The sequence below is a fragment of the Salmo salar genome, chromosome ssa10 (genome assembly GCF_905237065.1).
Source record: "Salmo salar chromosome ssa10, Ssal_v3.1, whole genome shotgun sequence".
NCBI classification, from domain to species: Eukaryota; Metazoa; Chordata; class Actinopteri; order Salmoniformes; family Salmonidae; genus Salmo; species Salmo salar.
In genome coordinates this window covers 112,303,656-112,320,904 of record NC_059451.1, presented here as the reverse complement: position 1 = coordinate 112,320,904, position 17,249 = coordinate 112,303,656, and the positions used below count along the sequence as shown (strand labels likewise).

Below are 17,249 nucleotides of genomic sequence, written 5' to 3'. Positions count from 1 at the left end.
TCTGTCTTAAGCCACTTCCATCATGTCTGGTCACTCATGCTCTTCTATCCACAGCACTTAAATCTGGTATCCACACCTCTGGGCCATCCAATAGCCTGTATTTCCTGTTCCTACTGCACAGGACAGAAGCTTTGGTGCTGGCAGATTCTTGTTTACACGGTAGCATGACAAAAGAAAACAAATTGTATTACATCATATTTCCATTTGCTCTGGACTAATTTCACGCCTGCCTACTTCATGTAGTTCAGTTGATGTGATATCAATTGAATGCAATTTCAGTTGACACTCAAGGTACACTCCCATTGTCTCAGCCATTAACCCAGAGAGGAGGCGGAGTGAGATGACAGACAGGCAGGCAAGGGACACAGCAGAGCAGTGGAAAAACATGAATGCACCCTTTGAGTCATCCCCAACACACACTGGGCTCCCGAGTGGCACAGCAGAAACCCTGGTTCAAATCCAGAATATCACAACTGGCCGTGATTGGGAATCCCATAGAGCGGCGCACAATTGGCCAGGCGTCATCCGGGTTTGGCCGGTGTAGGCCGTCATTGTCAATAAGAATGTTCTTAACTGATTTGCCTAGTTAAATGAAGGTTAAATAGAAAAATCTCTCGCTCTCATTCAGAAAGTATTCAGACCACTAGACTTTAAAACATTGTTCGTTACAGCCTTATTCTAAAATGGATTACACGCATACAGTTGAAGTCAGAAGTATACATACACCTTAGCCAAATACATTTTAACTCAGTTAAACAATTCCTGACATTTAATCCCAGTAAAAATTCCCTGTCTTAGGTCAGTTAGGGTCACCACTTTATTTTAAGAATGTGAAATGTCAGAATAATAGTAGAGAGAATGATTTATTTCAGCTTTTATTTCTTTCACCACATTCCCAGTGGGTCAGAGTCAGGTTTGTAGGCCTCCTTGCTCGCACTAGCATTTTCAGTTCTGCCCACAAATTTTCTATAGGATTAAGGTCCGGGCTTTGTGACAGCCACTCCAATACCTTGACTTTGTTGTCTTTAAGCCATTTTGCCACAACTTTGGAAGTATGCTTGGGGTCATTGTCCATTTGGAAGACCCATTTGCGACCAAGCTTCAACTTCCTGACTGATGTCTTGAGATGTTGCTTCAATATATCTACATCATTTTCCTTTCTCATGATGCCATCTATATTGAGAAGTGGACCAGTCCCTCCTGCGGCAACGCACACCCACAACATGATGCTGCCACCCCAGTGCGTCACGGTTGGGATGGTGTTCTTCGGCTTGCAAGCCTCCCCCTTTTTCCTCCAAACATAATGGTCATTATGGCCAAACAGCTCTATTTTTGTTTCATCAGACCAGAGGACACTTCTCCAAAAAGTATGATCTTTGTCCCCATGTGCAGTTGCAAACCATAGTCTGGCTTTTTTATGGTGGTTTTGGAGCAGTAGCTTCTTCCTTGATGTGCGGCCTTTCAGGTTATGTCGATATAGGACCCGTTTTACTGTGGATATAGATACTTTTGTACCTGTTTCCTCCAGCATCTTCACAAGGTCCTTTGCTGTTGTTTTGGGATTGATTTGCACTTTTTGCACCAAAGTACGTTCATCTCTAAGAGACAGAAAAGCGTCTCCTTCCTGAGCGGTATGACGGCTGTGTGGTCCCATGGTGTTTATACTTGTGTATTATTGTTTGTACAGATGAACGTGGTACCTTCAGGAGTTTGGAAATCGCTCCCAAGGATGACCCAGACTTGGAGGTCTATAATTTTTTCCCGAGGTCTTGGATAATTTTAGATTTTCCCATGATGTCAAGCAAAAAGTCACTGAGTTTGAAGGTAGGTCTTGAAATACATCCACAAGTACACCTCCAATTGACTCAAATTATGTCAATTAGCCTATCAGAAGCTTCCAAAGCCATGACATCCTTTTCTGTAATTTTCCAAGCTGTTTAAAAGGCACAGTCAACTTAGTGTATGTAAACTTCTGACCCACAGGAATTGTGATACAGTGAATTACAGTGAATTATAAGTGAAATATCTGTAAACAATTGTTGGAAACATTACTTGTGTCATGCACAAAGTAGATGTCCTAACGGAATTGCCAAAACTATAGTTTGTTAACAAGAAATTTGTGGAGTTGTTGAAAAACTAGTTAAGTCAATTTTCGACTTCAACTGAACATACACTTATTTTTTCCTCTCAATCTGAGTGCCCTGGGGCAGGTTTTCATCAAAGATCTCTGTACTTTGCGCCGTTCATCTTTCCCTCGATACTGACTAGTCTCCCAGTCCCTGCCGCTGAAATACATCCCCACATCCTGATGCTGCCACCACGCTTAACCGTAGGGATGGTGCCAGGTTTTCTCCAGACGTGACGCTTGGCATTCAGGCCAAAGAGTCACGTCTTGGTTTCATCAGACCTGAGAATCTTGAGTCCTTTAGGTGCCTTTTGGCAAACTCCAAGTGGGCTGTCATGTGCCATTTACTGAGGAGTGGCTTCCATCTGGCCTCTACCATAAAGGCCTGATTTGGTGGAGTGCTGCAGAGATGTTTGTCCTTCTGGAAGGTTCTCCCATCTCCACAGAGGAACTCTGGAGCTCTGTCAGAGTGACCATCGGGCTCTTAGTCACTCCCTTGATTGCTCAGTTTGGCTGGGCAGCCAGCTCTAGGAAGAGTCTTGGTGGTTCCAAACTTCTTCCATTTAAGAATGATGGAGGCCACTGTGTTCTTGGGGACCTTCAATGCTGCAGAAATGTTTAGGTACCCTTCCACAGAGCTGTGCCTTGACACAATCCTGTCTCAGAGCTCTACGGACAATTCCTTCAAACTCATGGCTTTGTTTTTGCTCTGACATGCACTGTCAACTGTGGGACCTTATATAGACAGGTGTGCGCCTTTCCAAATCAATTGAATTTACCACAGGTGGACTCCAAGTTGTAGAAACATCTTAATGATGATCAATGGAAACAGGATGCACTTGAGCTCAATTTCAAGTCTCAAAACAAAGGGTCTGAATACTAATGTAAATAAAAAGTGTTGTTTTTATTCAATAAATTAGCTAAAATGTCTAAAAACCTGTATTCACTTTGTCATAATGGGGTATTGTATGTAGATATGATGAGGAAAACATTTAATAAAATTTAGAATAAGGCTGTAACGTAACAAAATGTGGAAAAAGTCTGAATACTTTACGAATGGACTGTATGTGGTAACACGTTTCATGCCAATAAAGCCATTTGAATTTGAGAGAGAATGAGAATAAGAGCCAGAGAACAAAGGGGAAGAGAGTACAGGTCAACCGATTATGATTTTTCAACGCCGATACCGATTATTGGGGGGCCAAACAAGGCCGATACCGATTAATCAGCCGATTTTTTTTGTTGTTGATTTATTTGTAATAATGACAACTACAACAATACTGAATGAACACTTAACTTAATACATCAATAAAATAAATTTAGCCTCAAATAAATAATGAAACATGTTCAATTTGGTTTAAATAATGCAAAAACAAAAAGTGTTGGAGAAGAAAGTAAAAGTAAAAGTGCAATATGTGCCGTGTAAGAAAGCTAACATTTAAGTTCCTTGCTCAGAACATAAGAAAGCTGGTGGTTCCTTTAACATGACTCTTCAATATTCCCAGGTAAGAAGTTTTAGGTTGTAGTTATTATAGGACTATTTCTCTCTATATGGTTTGTATTTCATATACCTTTGACTATTGGATGTTCTTATAGGCACTTTAGTATTGCCAGTGTAACAGTATAGCTTCCGTCCCTCTCCTCGCTCCTACCTGGGCTCGAACCAGGAACAAATCGACAACAGCCACCCTCGAAGCAGCGTTACCCATGCAGAGCAAGTGACGTTTGAAATGCTATTAGCGTGCACCCAGCTAACTAGCTAGCCATTTCACATCGGTTACACCAGCCTAATCTCGGGAGTTGATAGGCTTGAAGTCATAAACAGCGCAATGCTTGAAGCATTGTGAAGAGCTGCTGGCAAAACGCACGATAGTGCTGTTTGAATGAATGCTTACGAGCCTGCTGGTGCCTACCATCACTCTGTCAGACAGCTCTATCAAATCATAGACTTAATTATAATAACACACAGAAATACGAACCTTTGGTCATTAATATGGTCGAATCCGGAAACTATCACGTTTATTCTTTCAGTGAAATACGGAACCGTTCCGTATCTTATCTAACGGGTGGCATCCAGAAGTCTAAATATTCCTGTTACATTGCACAACCTTCAATGTTATGTCATAATTACGTAAAATTCTGGCAAATTAGTTCGCAACGAGCCAGGCAGCCCAAAATGTTGCATATACCCTGTCTCTGCGTGCAATGAACGCAAGAGAAGTGACACAATTTCACCTGGTTAATATTGCCTGCTAACCTGGATTTCTTTTAGCTAAATATGCAGGTTTAAAAATATATACTTCTGTGTATTGATTTTAAGAAAGGCATTGATGTTTATGGTTAGGTACAGTCGTGCAGCGATTGTGCTTTTTTCGCAAATGTGCTTTTGTTAAATCATCCCCCGTTTGGCGAAGTCGGCTGTCTTTGTTAGGAAGAAATAGTCTTCACAGTTCGCAACGAGCCAGGCAGCCCAAACTGCTGCATATACCCTGACTCTGTTGCAAGAGAAGTGACACATTTTCCCTAGTTAAAAGAAATTCATGTTAGCGGGCAATATTAACTAAATATGCAGGTTTAAAAATATATACTTGTGTATTGATTTTAAGAAAGGCATTGATGTTTATGGTTAGGTACACGTTGGAGCAACGTGTACCTAAGTGATTATATGCAACGCAGGACAGGCTAGATAAACTAGTAATATCATCAACCATGTGTAGTTAACTAGTGATTATGATTGATTGATTGCTTTTTATAAGATAAGTTTAATGCTAGCTAGCAACTTACCGTGGCTTCTTACTGCATTCGCGTAACAGGCAGTCTCCTCGTGGAGTGCAATGTAAAGCAGGTGGTTAGAGCGTTGGACTACCGTAATTTCCGGACTATAAGCCGCTACTTTTTTCCCAGGCTTTGAACCTCGCGGCTTAAAACAATGACGCGGCTAATATATGGTTTTTCGGCGGCATGAAGATTTCATTAGACCAATGAAATTGCCTAACGGGTTAAGGTCAAACAACTTTTTTGTTTACTGTTTAGATTAAATCGAGCGCTCTCAAACTTCACATCATTCTGATTACAGTAGTCATTTTGTCACCCTGATTCCTGGGGGCACAACAAAGTATTTGCATCCACTCGACATCAGTGTAAATCGTGCATTTAAGGTGGCGCGCCGTGTTCAGTGGGAGGCTTGGATGACAAGTGGGGAGGAATCCTTCACTAAAACGGGCCGCATGCGAAGAGCAACTTATGGTCAAGTCTGCCAGTGGGTCCTGACAGCGTGGAGCATTGTCAAAAAATCCACTATCATCAACGGGTTTCGAAAGGCTGGACTGCTGCGTGTTGAAGAGGGCTCAGCGGGGATTTGCCTCCGGATGAAAGTGACGAGAGCGACAATGAAAACGATCCAATATCGGATGAAGCAATTCTGAGGCTATTCAACTCCGACACCGAAGGAGATGGTTTCAGTGCACAGGAGGAGGAAGATAGTGACCAATGACTTTCTTGGTAGGCTACTGTTTACTGCTAATTTTTTATTACAAGCCGTGTTTCATTAACCTGTTAGAGCTAGGGGGCAGTATTGACACGGCCGGATAAAAAACGTACCCGATTTAATCTGGTTACTACTCCTGCCCAGTAACTAGAATATGCATATAATTATTGGCTTTGGATAGAAAACACCCTAAAGTTTCTAAAACTGTTTGAATGTTGTCTGTGAGTATAACAGAACTCATATGGCAGGCAAAAACCTGAGAAGATTCCAAACAGGAAGCGCCCTCTCTGACAAGTTGTTGTTCATCTTGGCTCTTTTTATTGAAGACTGAGGATCTTTGCCGTAACGTGACATTTCCTCCGGCTCCCATAGGCTCTCAGAACCCGGGAAAAAGCTGAATGATATCGAGAGTACTCTGAGACTCACGCTCGTGCACGAGGGCACGAGATGTATTTATTTTCTCTTTTTGTATGTATACAGGCTTTCCCGGTCGGAATAGTATCGCTTTTTTACGAGAAAAATGGCATAAAAATTGATTTTAAACAGCGGTTGACATGCTTCGAAGTACGGTAATGGAATATTTAGACATTTTGTGTCACGAAATGCGCCATGCTCGCCACCCTTATTTACCCTTTCGGATAGTGTCTTGAACGCACAAACAAAACACCGCTGTTTGGATATAACAATGGATTATTTGGGAGCAAACCAACATTTGTTATTGAAGTAGCAGTCCTGGGAGTGCATTCTGACGAAGAACACCAAAGGTAATCAAACTTTTCTAATAGTAAATCGGAGTTTGGTGAAGGCTAAACTTGCTGGGTGTCTAAATAGCTAGCCCTGTGATGCCGGGCTATCTACTGAGAATATTGCAAAATGTGCTTTCACCGAAAAGCTATTTTAAAATCGGACATCGAGTGCATAGAGGAGTTCTGTATCTATAATTCTTAAAATAATTATGTTTTTTGTGAACGTTTATCGTGAGTAATTTAGTAAATTCACCGGCAGTGTTCGGTCGGAATGCTAGTCACATGCTAATGTAAAAAGCTGGTTTTTGATATAAATATGAACTTGATTGAACAAAACATGCATGTATTGTATAACATAATGTCCTAGGGTTGTCATCTGATGAAGATCAAAGGTTAGTGCTGCATTTAGCTGTGGTTTGGGTTTATGTGACATATGCTAGCTTGAAAAATGGGTGTCTATTTCTGGCTGGGTACTCTGCTGACATAATCTAATGTTTTGCTTTCGTTGTAAAGCCTTTTTGAAATCGGACAGTGTGGTTAGATTAACGAGAGTCTTGTCTTTAAAATGGTGTAAAATAGTCATATGTTTGAAAAATTGAAGTTTTTGCATTTGAGGTATTTGAATAACGCGCCACGGGATTACACTGGCTGTTGAGTAGGTGGGACGCAAGTGTCCCACCTAGCCCATGGAGGTTAAAGCCTATTTATTTTTGTTACAAGCCGTGTTTCGTTAAAGCCTGTGTAAAGTTCATTTGTTTCAATGTACCGGTAGGCACCTGCGGCTTATAGACATGTGCGGCTTATTTATGTTCAAAATAATATATATATATTTTTTTTTTATTCAGTGGGTGCGGCTTATATTCAGGTGCGCTTAAGAGTCCGGAAATTACGGTAGTTAACCATAAGGTTGCAAGATTGAATCCCCGAGCTGACAAGGTAAAAATCTGTCGTTCTGCCCCTGAACAAGGCAGTTAACTCACTGTTCCTAGGCCGTCATTGAAAATAAGAATGTGTTCTTAACTGACTTGCCTAGTTAAATAAAGGTGTAAAAAAAAAAAAAAAAAGTGTTTATAATTATAATTTTTTTAAATATAAAGCATACATGACATTGGCATGTAGCCTCATCGGCATTGGCACACTGTACCCCGCCACACACTTATGAAAGCCTACATACACACAAAAGTCTCCAAGACATAAACACATGCATACGCACAAACAGCCTATAGCATATAAAAGCATACTCACAGACGGAATCACCCTGAAATAATGACTGTCAGTGGGTAAAGACCCCCTCCAAGCAACATTCAGCCCCTCCCTCCCTCACTACACTTGTTTAGGAAGCAACATTAGGAAACACTAACCCAGGGCAGAAAGATACTGTGTGGGTTTGGAGGATATCTAGTAGTCCTCCCCGGTGATGGGAGCTGACAGGGAAGGACCAGGGGGTGAACCACCCTAGTCCTTTCATTCAGTACAGGCCTCTGTTACACACACACACTCTGTAAGCTGTGTTCGTCTGGGAGATGCCCCGAGATGCTTCTCGCTCCTTCACTTTCTCTCCCTCTCTCTGCTGGCAGGCACGGGCATCCATTCAGCCACGCTCTGGCGACTCACACAGGGAGCCAAGCCAACCTCAAACACAGAGAGAGCAAGCCAGACAGAGCTAGTGAGCGAGAGAGACAGACAGAGTGAGAAATCGAGCCTGCCAGAGTGAGCAAGCCAGACAGACAGAGTGAGAGCTCGAGCCTGCCAGAGCGAGCCAGACAGAGCGAGAGAGAGCGAGCCTGCCAGAGCGACAGAGCGAGCGAGCCTGCCAGAGCGAGCGAGAGAGCGAGCCTGCCAGAGCGAGCGAGAGAGCGAGCGAGCGAGCCTGCCAGAGCGAGCGAGAGAGCGAGCGAGCGAGCCTGCCAGAGCGAGCGAGAGAGCCTGCCAGAGCGAGCGAGAGAGCGAGCGAGAGAGCGAGCGAGCGAGCCTGCCAGAGCGAGCGAGAGAGCAAGCCGACAGAGCGAGCGAGCGAGCCGGACAGAGCGAAACGAGCCAGACAGAGCCCGAGTCGAACCCTTGTTATACGGAGAGCAACGCTCGCAGCGGGAGTTAGAGCCGACAGAGTTCGAGCTGAAATGGACAGAGCGAGCGAGGCAGGAGACGCGAGCGAGCAGAGTAAAGACAGAGCAGCCGGAGAGCGAGCGAAGTAAGCAGCGAGAAACGAGCCGGGCGAAGTGCAGACAGACGGGCGACAGACCGAGAGCGAGCCAGACAGACGGGACCAAGAGCCAGAGACTGCGCGTCGGGTCCAGACTCAGTGCGCGAGCCTCGGTTCATCGCTATTTGTTGCGCGTCCCACATCAGCTATTGTTGTAGCATCAATTCGCCTGTCGTCGCTATCTGTCGATCAAGACCGCTGAGCCCGTTCCAGCATCAAGCATTCGCCGTCGCTCGCACTGCATCACATATCTGCCTGTCGTCGCACTTGCGCTTTCTTGTTCGTTCGCATCAGAGCCTTTGCTTGCTCCAATGCTATTCCGTCTGCCCGTTCGCGCATTGCTATTCGTTCGCTCGCATCAAGATCTTGTTTGTCTCACTATCTGTTGTCTGCCTGTGTCTCATCAAATCAGAGTTGTTGTTTCACATCAAGAGCTGCACGTTTGTCTCAAGACCACATCTTGACCCGCCCTGATTGTGTGATTAAGAGCGAAATTGACTGCCCTAAAGCCTCTGTTTGTTTCCGCCCAGCGCCGATCTAATGAAAGTGACAGAGCGAGCGTGTTTGTTTGTTTGAAATGGATTGTTTGAGAATGAATTTAAAATGATTAAGAGTTTGTTTGATATGAAATGATTAAGAGTTTGTTTGCATGAATGTCGATTGTTTCGTTTGCTTTAACGAAGAGCTATGTTTGTGTGCGTATTTGTTTGCTACGAAATGATTGCAGTCTGTCTTGCTCTAAGTCGCACTAGACAGGCGAAGTTTGTTTCTAAGCACCGTTTCCTGTTTGTTTGCCCGGATCTGTTTGCGGTTCGAGCATAGATAACTGCCGTTGTTCGTTCCCATGACATTCGTTGTCACAGCATAGGCCTGTTTGTTTGAGACGAAGATCTGACTGGTTGTTGATCATTATTGAGCCTGTGTTCTAGACAGAGTTATCTGTCGCACAAGTCAATCTTTGTTGTTTGCTCGCATCAAGTATTCGTTTGCCCGCACGTTATTCGCGCTCGCACCGCTACCTGCCCTGCCGGGTTCTTGTCGTATTTGCTGCTTCGCTCACACCGCTATCTGCCGTTCGGTCAAGACGGTACGCTATTGTCTGCCCGGTCCGCACCACATGTTTCGCGCCCGCGCGGCTGCTCCGTCGTGAGCACCGCTATCTGTTTCGTGTCCGATCGTATTCGTTTCGTTCGCCGCATCGTATTTTGTCCTGTTCGCACGTGCCTGTTTCCTCGTATCTCTGCTCTCAAGCATCAAATGTTTCGACCTGCCTGTCGCGCTATGCCCCCCGTCTGCCTCCTGCTCCTCCCCTCCTGGTGCCACCGGCTCGCAGTTCCCCGCTCTTTCGCATATTGTCCCTTACCCCTCGTTTGTTTCTCCCATCGTTATTTTTCACTTTCACCATGTATTTTCTGCCGCCGACGCATCGATTTTTTTCTCGCACCGTCCCGGCCCATCTTTGTCCCTCTGCCCTCATGCATTCTATTTTATTTTTTGTCTTCTCTCTCGCACGGCTATCTGCTCTGTCCGCTCGTTTTCCCTCGCCTTCACATTTCCCCCATCGACTCTTTCAGCCAGACAGAGCGAGCGAGCCAGACAGAGCGAAAGCGAGCCAGACAGACAGCAAGCGAGCGAGCCAGAGCGGCGAAGCCAGACAGAGCGAGCGAGCGAGAGAGCCAGCCAGACAGAAGCGGCGAGAGAGCCAGCCAGACAGAGCGAGCGAGCGAGCCAGCCAGACAGACAGAGCGAGAGAGCCAGCCAGACAGACAGAGCGAGAGAGCCAGCCAGACAGACAGAGCGAGAGAGCCAGCCAGACAGACAGAGCGAGAGAGCCAGCCAGACAGACAGAGCGAGAGAGCCAGACAGAGCCAGACAGACAGAGCGAGAGAGCCAGACAGACAGAGCGAGAGAGCCAGACAGACAGAGCGAGAGAGCCAGACAGACAGAGCGAGAGAGCCAGACAGACAGAGCGAGAGAGCCAGACAGACAGAGCGAGAGAGCCAGACAGACAGAGCGAGAGAGCCAGACAGACAGAGCGAGAGAGCCAGACAGACAGAGGAGGATAGTACATGCAGCCAGACAGTACTGTTCAAGCCAAAGGCACTACTCACAGTGCAGAGACGGGGGAGGTACAGAGAAGAAGCTCTTTGCTGCCTACATGGATGAATGGGATCTGCATATTCAGTCGGCATGTTGTTCCCACATCATGTACTGGGATAACTCAACATCTACAAAGATGCTGGATTCTACCAACAATGCCATGTCAAACTGTGTCTGTCCGCAGCAGTGCACCCATTTAGGCCTATCTGACATGAATGAACACGTGAACAAACTCATAAATTAATGAATAAACTACATATTACTTTGTTCTTCTACCTTCCACAGAGAAGCCCAAGCTGCCTACAGTACAGTGTTGCTCTGTTTATCAATCTAAAATAGCTCCCTGGTATTGTGAACTCCGTTGAGTGCATTGTGGGTCAGGGCACTGCAATGGAGAGCACACACAGAGAAGGTGTTGATAATGCTGTTGTCACCAATGACACAATTAAACACTGGACTGCACCGCCACCTGGTGGACTGCACCGCCACCTGGTGGACTGCACCGCCACCTGGTGGACTGCACCGCCACCTGGTGGACTGCACCGCCACCTGGTGGACTGCACCGCCACCTGGTGGACTGCACCTGTTACACATCATGAAGTCCACCCTGGAAATGCAGACAGCGCACCATCACACACACACACACATTCTGGTGGTCAATCCAAGGACATGTTCATTAGGGCACACAGTAAAGGGAAAATTAAAACGGTTTCTTATTGGAAAAGATCATATAGTACCCGTTTCACTCCGTTTCGGACCATTTCCTTTTGTTTCATGCCTACTGAAGATGACCCAGTTCTGTTATAGCCAGATGAAACGGACATCTGACTGTGCTGATTGGCTGTGAGGGAGATAGTGCTGGTGTGTAGAAGGGTAGAAGGGTTGGGTAGAAGGGTTCTTACCGTAGTGGCTGTGTAGAGGGCCTGGCCCACCTCTATGACAGCCGGGGCAGTGGTCTGGGTGTCTGCCACCATGGGACTGATCTATGGGGAGGGAGGAGAACAATGGTCACAACAGTGTTAAGCATTAGGAATACAAACACCACCTGTATGCAATGCATTATGGATGCATTTATAGGAATACGAATTGGCTGTAGGAGCTAACATGATGTTGTGGATGCTTATAACAAGTCTATTTGAATCCATCGTCCAACTCATCTGCTCTACCTCTGATTTTCACACAGATTTTTCAGTATTAGTGCATTTAGCAGACCCTTTAACTTTTCGCTCCATTAGGCACTGTAGCTGGTAGATGAAAAAATAAAAATATAAAAAAGACAGAGACAGACATTTTCCCCCCACAGAATAGGTGGCCGGTACCGCCGACCAACTTACCCGCCAATACCAAAGTGGACCCGCATTTGGCATGTGTTAATTATACGCCCGGATATAGTCAAATGCACTTCTAGTAACAGAGTGACTCTGGATAAGAACATCTGTTAAATAACTAGAATCAAATGTGAAGTCAGTGAGACGATGAGTGTGTTTATTCATGTGTTGTTGTCATGTCTGTGTTGCCCTCTGACCTCTATAGCCCCAGACTGGGCGGAGTGGAGGTGTGGTCCTCGGGGGTAGATGTCTGTCAGGTGAGGAGGGGGGTCAGGGGTGACCCGCTGGCTGTGTCTGCTCAGGACCTCACGGTAGTCAAAATAATCAAAGTTGGTCTTCCACATTAAAACCTGGGGGTGGTAGGTAGCCTCGCGGTTAAGAGCGTTGGAAGGTCGTTGAGCCGAAAGGTCGCTGGTTCTAATCCCCAAGCAAACTAGGTTAAAAATCTGCCGATGTGCCTTTGAGCAAGGAACTTAACCCTGATTGTTCCTGTAAATCACTCTGCTAAATGACAAATGTAAAATGTTGATAGACGTGAGCCACTAGGGCAGGGAACCAGCTCATCATTGCAAATAAGTAGATTTTTTTATTTAACTAAGTCAGTTAAGAACAAATTCTTATTTACAATGACAGCCTACCCCAGCCAAACCTTCCCCTAACCCGGACAATGGGAGCATATGATAGTCTGTCCGGAGCATACAGAGATCTACTACCTGTATTTTTCCAATAAAAACACTGATCAGATTTCGATTTTAGGTAGAAAAATATTTTACTGGTGTTCCCTACTGAGCTATCTGCTTCCCTTCATACCATGAACACACAGTTAGTCCACCCACCTGAGCATCACAACCCCCTGAGGCGAAGAAGTCTCCTCCCCTGGAGAAGGCCACCGTCAGGACAGGACCCTAAGTGTCAAAATAACTCAAAATCAGACAAACTAGACCACTTCAAATCACAGACACCCACCATGCGTCATGTGCGTAATGGTCATCGAGGTCAAAAGTGTATATTTGGAGATGTGAGCACTCAGTCTGTTTGACCTGATGAAGATCCGTTTCGGATCGATACGTAGTGAATAAAGAGGTGAATTGGGAGCATAAACAGTGTACGGGCCTTCCTGTTCTTTTCAGATGGGCGTGTCCACACACTGTAGCATAAAGAACAGCCTTAGCGTGGTCCTAAATGTGGCCGAAGCATTACCTTGTGTCCGTGGAGGGTGTAGATGAGGCGTCCCTCCAGCAGGTCCAGGATCTTCACTGTGCTGTCACTGGAGCCACTGATCAGGTAGTTTCCAGACGGGTGGAAGGAAAAGCAATTGATCCCTGCACTGTGGACTGATACCAAAGACAGAGGTTTGTGTGTGCGGACATTCAACCTGGCCTCTCTAATACAGGAAGATTGGTTGCCAGGTGTGTTTCTAGTAAAGTACACTCTAAAATAGAAAAAGATTGGGCAACCAGGCTGTCATTCAGTAGAATTCTTAAGCCTTTTAAAAGCTTGTTACCTTGGTAATGCTGGAGCAGTTTGTTTGTCCGTATGTCCCAGATCTTCAGCGTGTTGTCTGCTCCAGAGGATGCTATGCAGGTGCCACTGGTGTTGAAGTCTACAAATGTTGCTGATCTAGGAAGGTGGAGGGAATAGGCTACTACTTATCAAAGGTGTCAATCATCTCAGGTGGTTCCAAATATTAACAAATGCAATACAACAGCACCACCAAGTGGTCATGTAGAAAACCCTTGAAAGTGGTTAGACTCCCCTCCCCCCGACTGACAGTCATCATGTTACATCAATATAAACTGACTATTTTATTACAAATGCACAAATAAAACAATGACAGATTGTGTATAGCCTTCAAATATATAAAATAAGAATCTTTCTTACCCTCCATACTCTGTGAAGCAGTTGATGCACTGTTTGGTGGAGGTGTCCCACAGTCGCACTGTGCGGTCGTCGCCACAGGAGGCAATTAGACGGCCGTCAGGAGAAAACCTGAATGACAAAACAGTTATAGAGCAGACAGACCAACACAATCTTTGGACGCAGTAGTGATGGAGGAAAACAAATTAAATCGAATCAGTTACATATCGGGATATTATATAGTTTGACAATATTACAATATTAATTTTGCGCTAGTTGGCTGTACCTGCACCAAAACTTGCAGTATTTGTCCTTCATAGCTTGTTCACCATATTCTTAAATAAAGAGCCAATATGTTTTCAGCACAATTACTACCATGACTGAGTATCGTGACTAGTTCTTATGGTTCTCTGTTGTCCCACTGCAGCAGACATATGGTGAGCAACATGTTTGGAACATCGAAAATGTGCAAACTGTTTCCCCCTTTAGGGACTGCAAGGTTACTGGTTCAAATCCCAGTGTGGCCGCATCACTTGCAAAGTTACATACGTAGACTTTCTGGAAGGGATGTGCATCTTTCCCTTTCAAGACGATTTGATAGGCATCTAGATGCACGGGCTCTGATACGATACAGGAACCATACGTTTCAGTTTGAAACGATGTGCTGCAGATCTGTCCGAGCTCACCTGTGTGTGAGTGTGTGTAAATTATATTTATGTATATGGTGTATGTAGGCACCCGAGCCATAAAGGAAACTGGGCAGCTACCACCCCACTAAAAGTTAGGGCAATGTTTGCTTTTTGTCTCGCACTCAACATCAACAGAACAAAGGAGATGATCGTGGACTTCAGGAAACAGCAGAGGGAGCACCCCCCAATCCACATCGATGGGATCTCAGCGGAGATGGTGTAAAGTTAAGTTCCTCAGCTTACACATCACAGACAATCTGAAATGGTCCACCTACACAGACAGTGTAGTGAAGAAGGCGCGGAAGCGCCTCTTCAACCACAGGAGGCTGAAGAAATTTGGCGTGTCACCCAAAACCCTCAAACTTTTACAGATGCACAATTGAGAGCATCCTGTCGGGCTGCATCACCGCCTGGTACGGCAACTGCACCGCCCATAAACGCAGGGCTCTCCAGAGGGTGGTGAGGTCTGCACAAGGCATCACCGGGGGCAAACTACCTGCCCTCCAAGACATCTACAGCACCCGATGTCACAGGAAGGACAAAAAGACCATCAAGGACAATAATCACCTGAGCCACTGCCTGTTCACCCCGCTAAAATCCAAAAGGCGAGGTCAGTACAGGTGCATCAAAGCTGGGACAAAGAGAGTGAAAAACAGCTTCTATCTCAAGGCTAAACACAGAGAGGCTGCTAAAAACACTTCAGTGAACCGGAAATTCACAACGTTTGAGTCGATTTTCTGACCGATGAATGCTACATTTAGGTCAGTATGGGGTCCCGCAGACCGATGCGCTCACTCACATCTTGAACCGATGCATATCGATGAATCGCTATAGCCCTACTTTATGGTGTAAACCAACCACAAACACGCACACATACAGACAGTTGTTGGTTCAGTACCTGGCGCAGCGGACCCAGTTGGTGTGCTGGTTGAGTGAGTAGACAAAACGTTGTCTGTGGACACTCCACACCTTGACAGACTTGTCGTCTGACGCAGTCACCAGCCTCTGGCCGTCGTGAGAAAAGCTGACACTGCGTACTGTAGCCGTGTGGGCTTTGAACACCATCGACTCTCCTTTACTGAAGAACACACAGGAAAGAAAGAGACAAGTGCTCAGAGGGGGAAATATGGGTAACAAACATCTAAAAGCAATGCACTAAGGTGAATCTAGCAGGTAATGTTCAATGCTTTGCGAGGAGACATTAAAGTTAGGTTGGCACTAGCTACAGAATACAATATCTCAGGTTGTTCAAATGTCAATGAAGTTGGCTAGTCTAGGCACTAGCTAAAGGTTGTTGCGATCTTAATGACAACTGCCAGAGACTGCATGAAAGTGGCATCTAAAGCCAGGTGTGGGTGTGGTCCTCTGTAGTTCAGATGGTAGAACATGGCTCTTGCAACACCAGGATAGTGAGTTCGATCCCCAGGATATTAGGTGCTTCTCTCTCCACTCACATGCTGGGCGTCCACAGCCGTACAGTCTTGTCCTGGGACGCAGAGACGACCAGATCTCCTGCAGGGGAGAACTGGACCCCTGTGATGACATCTTTGTGTCCAAAAAAACGGAACGCCCTGGCCTTAGGGTTCAGATTCCAAATCATCAGAGTCTTATCTGCAGACCCTGAGGCTGAGAGGAACATGGACAGAGACACAATGAACATGATGAGATGAGAATGAATGATATAGATTTCCAGATAGTTAAGACTAGCCTGGTCCCAGCTCTGTGTTCTTGCCAACTCATTGTGAAGCCAAACATGACAATTCAATAAGGAGCTTGTAAGGGAGCAGAAACAGACTGGTTAGTAGGCTAAGTAAAGACATGATGCAATAGGGAATCGTGGTGTGTTGTGGATCTATACCCAGCTGTTTGTGTTTGGAATTGAAGTCTGCACAGGTGACAGCATCTTTGTGGCCCTTGAAGTGTCGCTCGAGGGTGGGGTCCTCCTGCAATGACAGAGTTCACCACAGGGTCAGGTATGGCTGGCATGCCAAAGTTGCCAAGTATGAGAAACATTGAATGCCATACTATACCACTAAAATTGTGTTAGCTAAATTTACTAGTTAGGTTGCATGCTTCAGGTTTAGGGAAACTACTTTGAATGTGACTTCACTTTAATTAGCTATGCAATACAGACAATCAGTATTCTTTCGAAATGTTAGCCAAATTAATTAGCTACTGCAAGTAACTGAGTAATTTCTAATTAAAGCTCTGGATAAACTCGGCTGATGACATGACAATACTGCCTATCCAACCACCAAGATAAGATACTAGACAGCTAGTTAAATCCTATTAGCTAACTACCTTTCAGATAACTAGCTAGCATGCTTATCGGAAGGGCAGTCAAGCTTTAGTTAGCTCGCGCCACCGATAAAATACCAAAGTGAGCAGCACACTTACCATAACTGATGCCATTTAATGCATTGATTACGATAATCCTTAAATTTGCGGTGCATTTGCTTTTTGAAAGATTAGCGGGGAAAGTTGGTGCGCCCAACTCAAGACTTCCATCTGTCTGCCAGTCAAAGTGAAAAACAGTGCACGCCCACTTCCTCAGACATTGCCAGTCGAACGCCGATACGCTAATCAGCCAACTTTTATCAAAATAAAAACACGACTTTGGCTCATGCAGTTAACCTTAATCAATTCCACAGATGCCTTGGTTAAATATGAGTGAAGTGGTCGTTGTTATTAGTTAATCGCTACTAGCAACCACT

The 17,249-nt window shown here is 45.3% G+C and overlaps 1 protein-coding gene across 2 annotated transcripts in view; it reads right to left on the bottom strand.

Annotated features, from left to right (window-relative positions):
* The window catches only part of poc1b (POC1 centriolar protein B), a 69,861-nt gene extending 52,646 nt beyond the window's left edge, over positions 1 to 17,215 (bottom strand). Inside the window, exons 1-10 of one of the 2 annotated variants that reach the window (XM_014125651.2) lie at positions 16,933 to 17,215; positions 16,394 to 16,478; positions 15,990 to 16,161; positions 15,434 to 15,613; positions 13,871 to 13,978; positions 13,494 to 13,609; positions 13,190 to 13,323; positions 12,826 to 12,894; positions 12,187 to 12,339; positions 11,564 to 11,644 (exon numbers count right to left, since the gene is read on the bottom strand). In XM_014125651.2, the coding sequence (XP_013981126.2) occupies positions 11,564 to 11,644; positions 12,187 to 12,339; positions 12,826 to 12,894; positions 13,190 to 13,323; positions 13,494 to 13,609; positions 13,871 to 13,978; positions 15,434 to 15,613; positions 15,990 to 16,161; positions 16,394 to 16,478; positions 16,933 to 16,947 (1,113 nt within the window). In that variant the 5' untranslated portion in view covers positions 16,948 to 17,215. The remainder of the gene's footprint in view (positions 1 to 11,563; positions 11,645 to 12,186; positions 12,340 to 12,825; positions 12,895 to 13,189; positions 13,324 to 13,493; positions 13,610 to 13,870; positions 13,979 to 15,433; positions 15,614 to 15,989; positions 16,162 to 16,393; positions 16,479 to 16,932) is intronic. The other variant, XM_014125652.2, reaches the window with a different exon arrangement.
* Between the last annotated feature and the right edge of the window lie 34 nt (positions 17,216 to 17,249).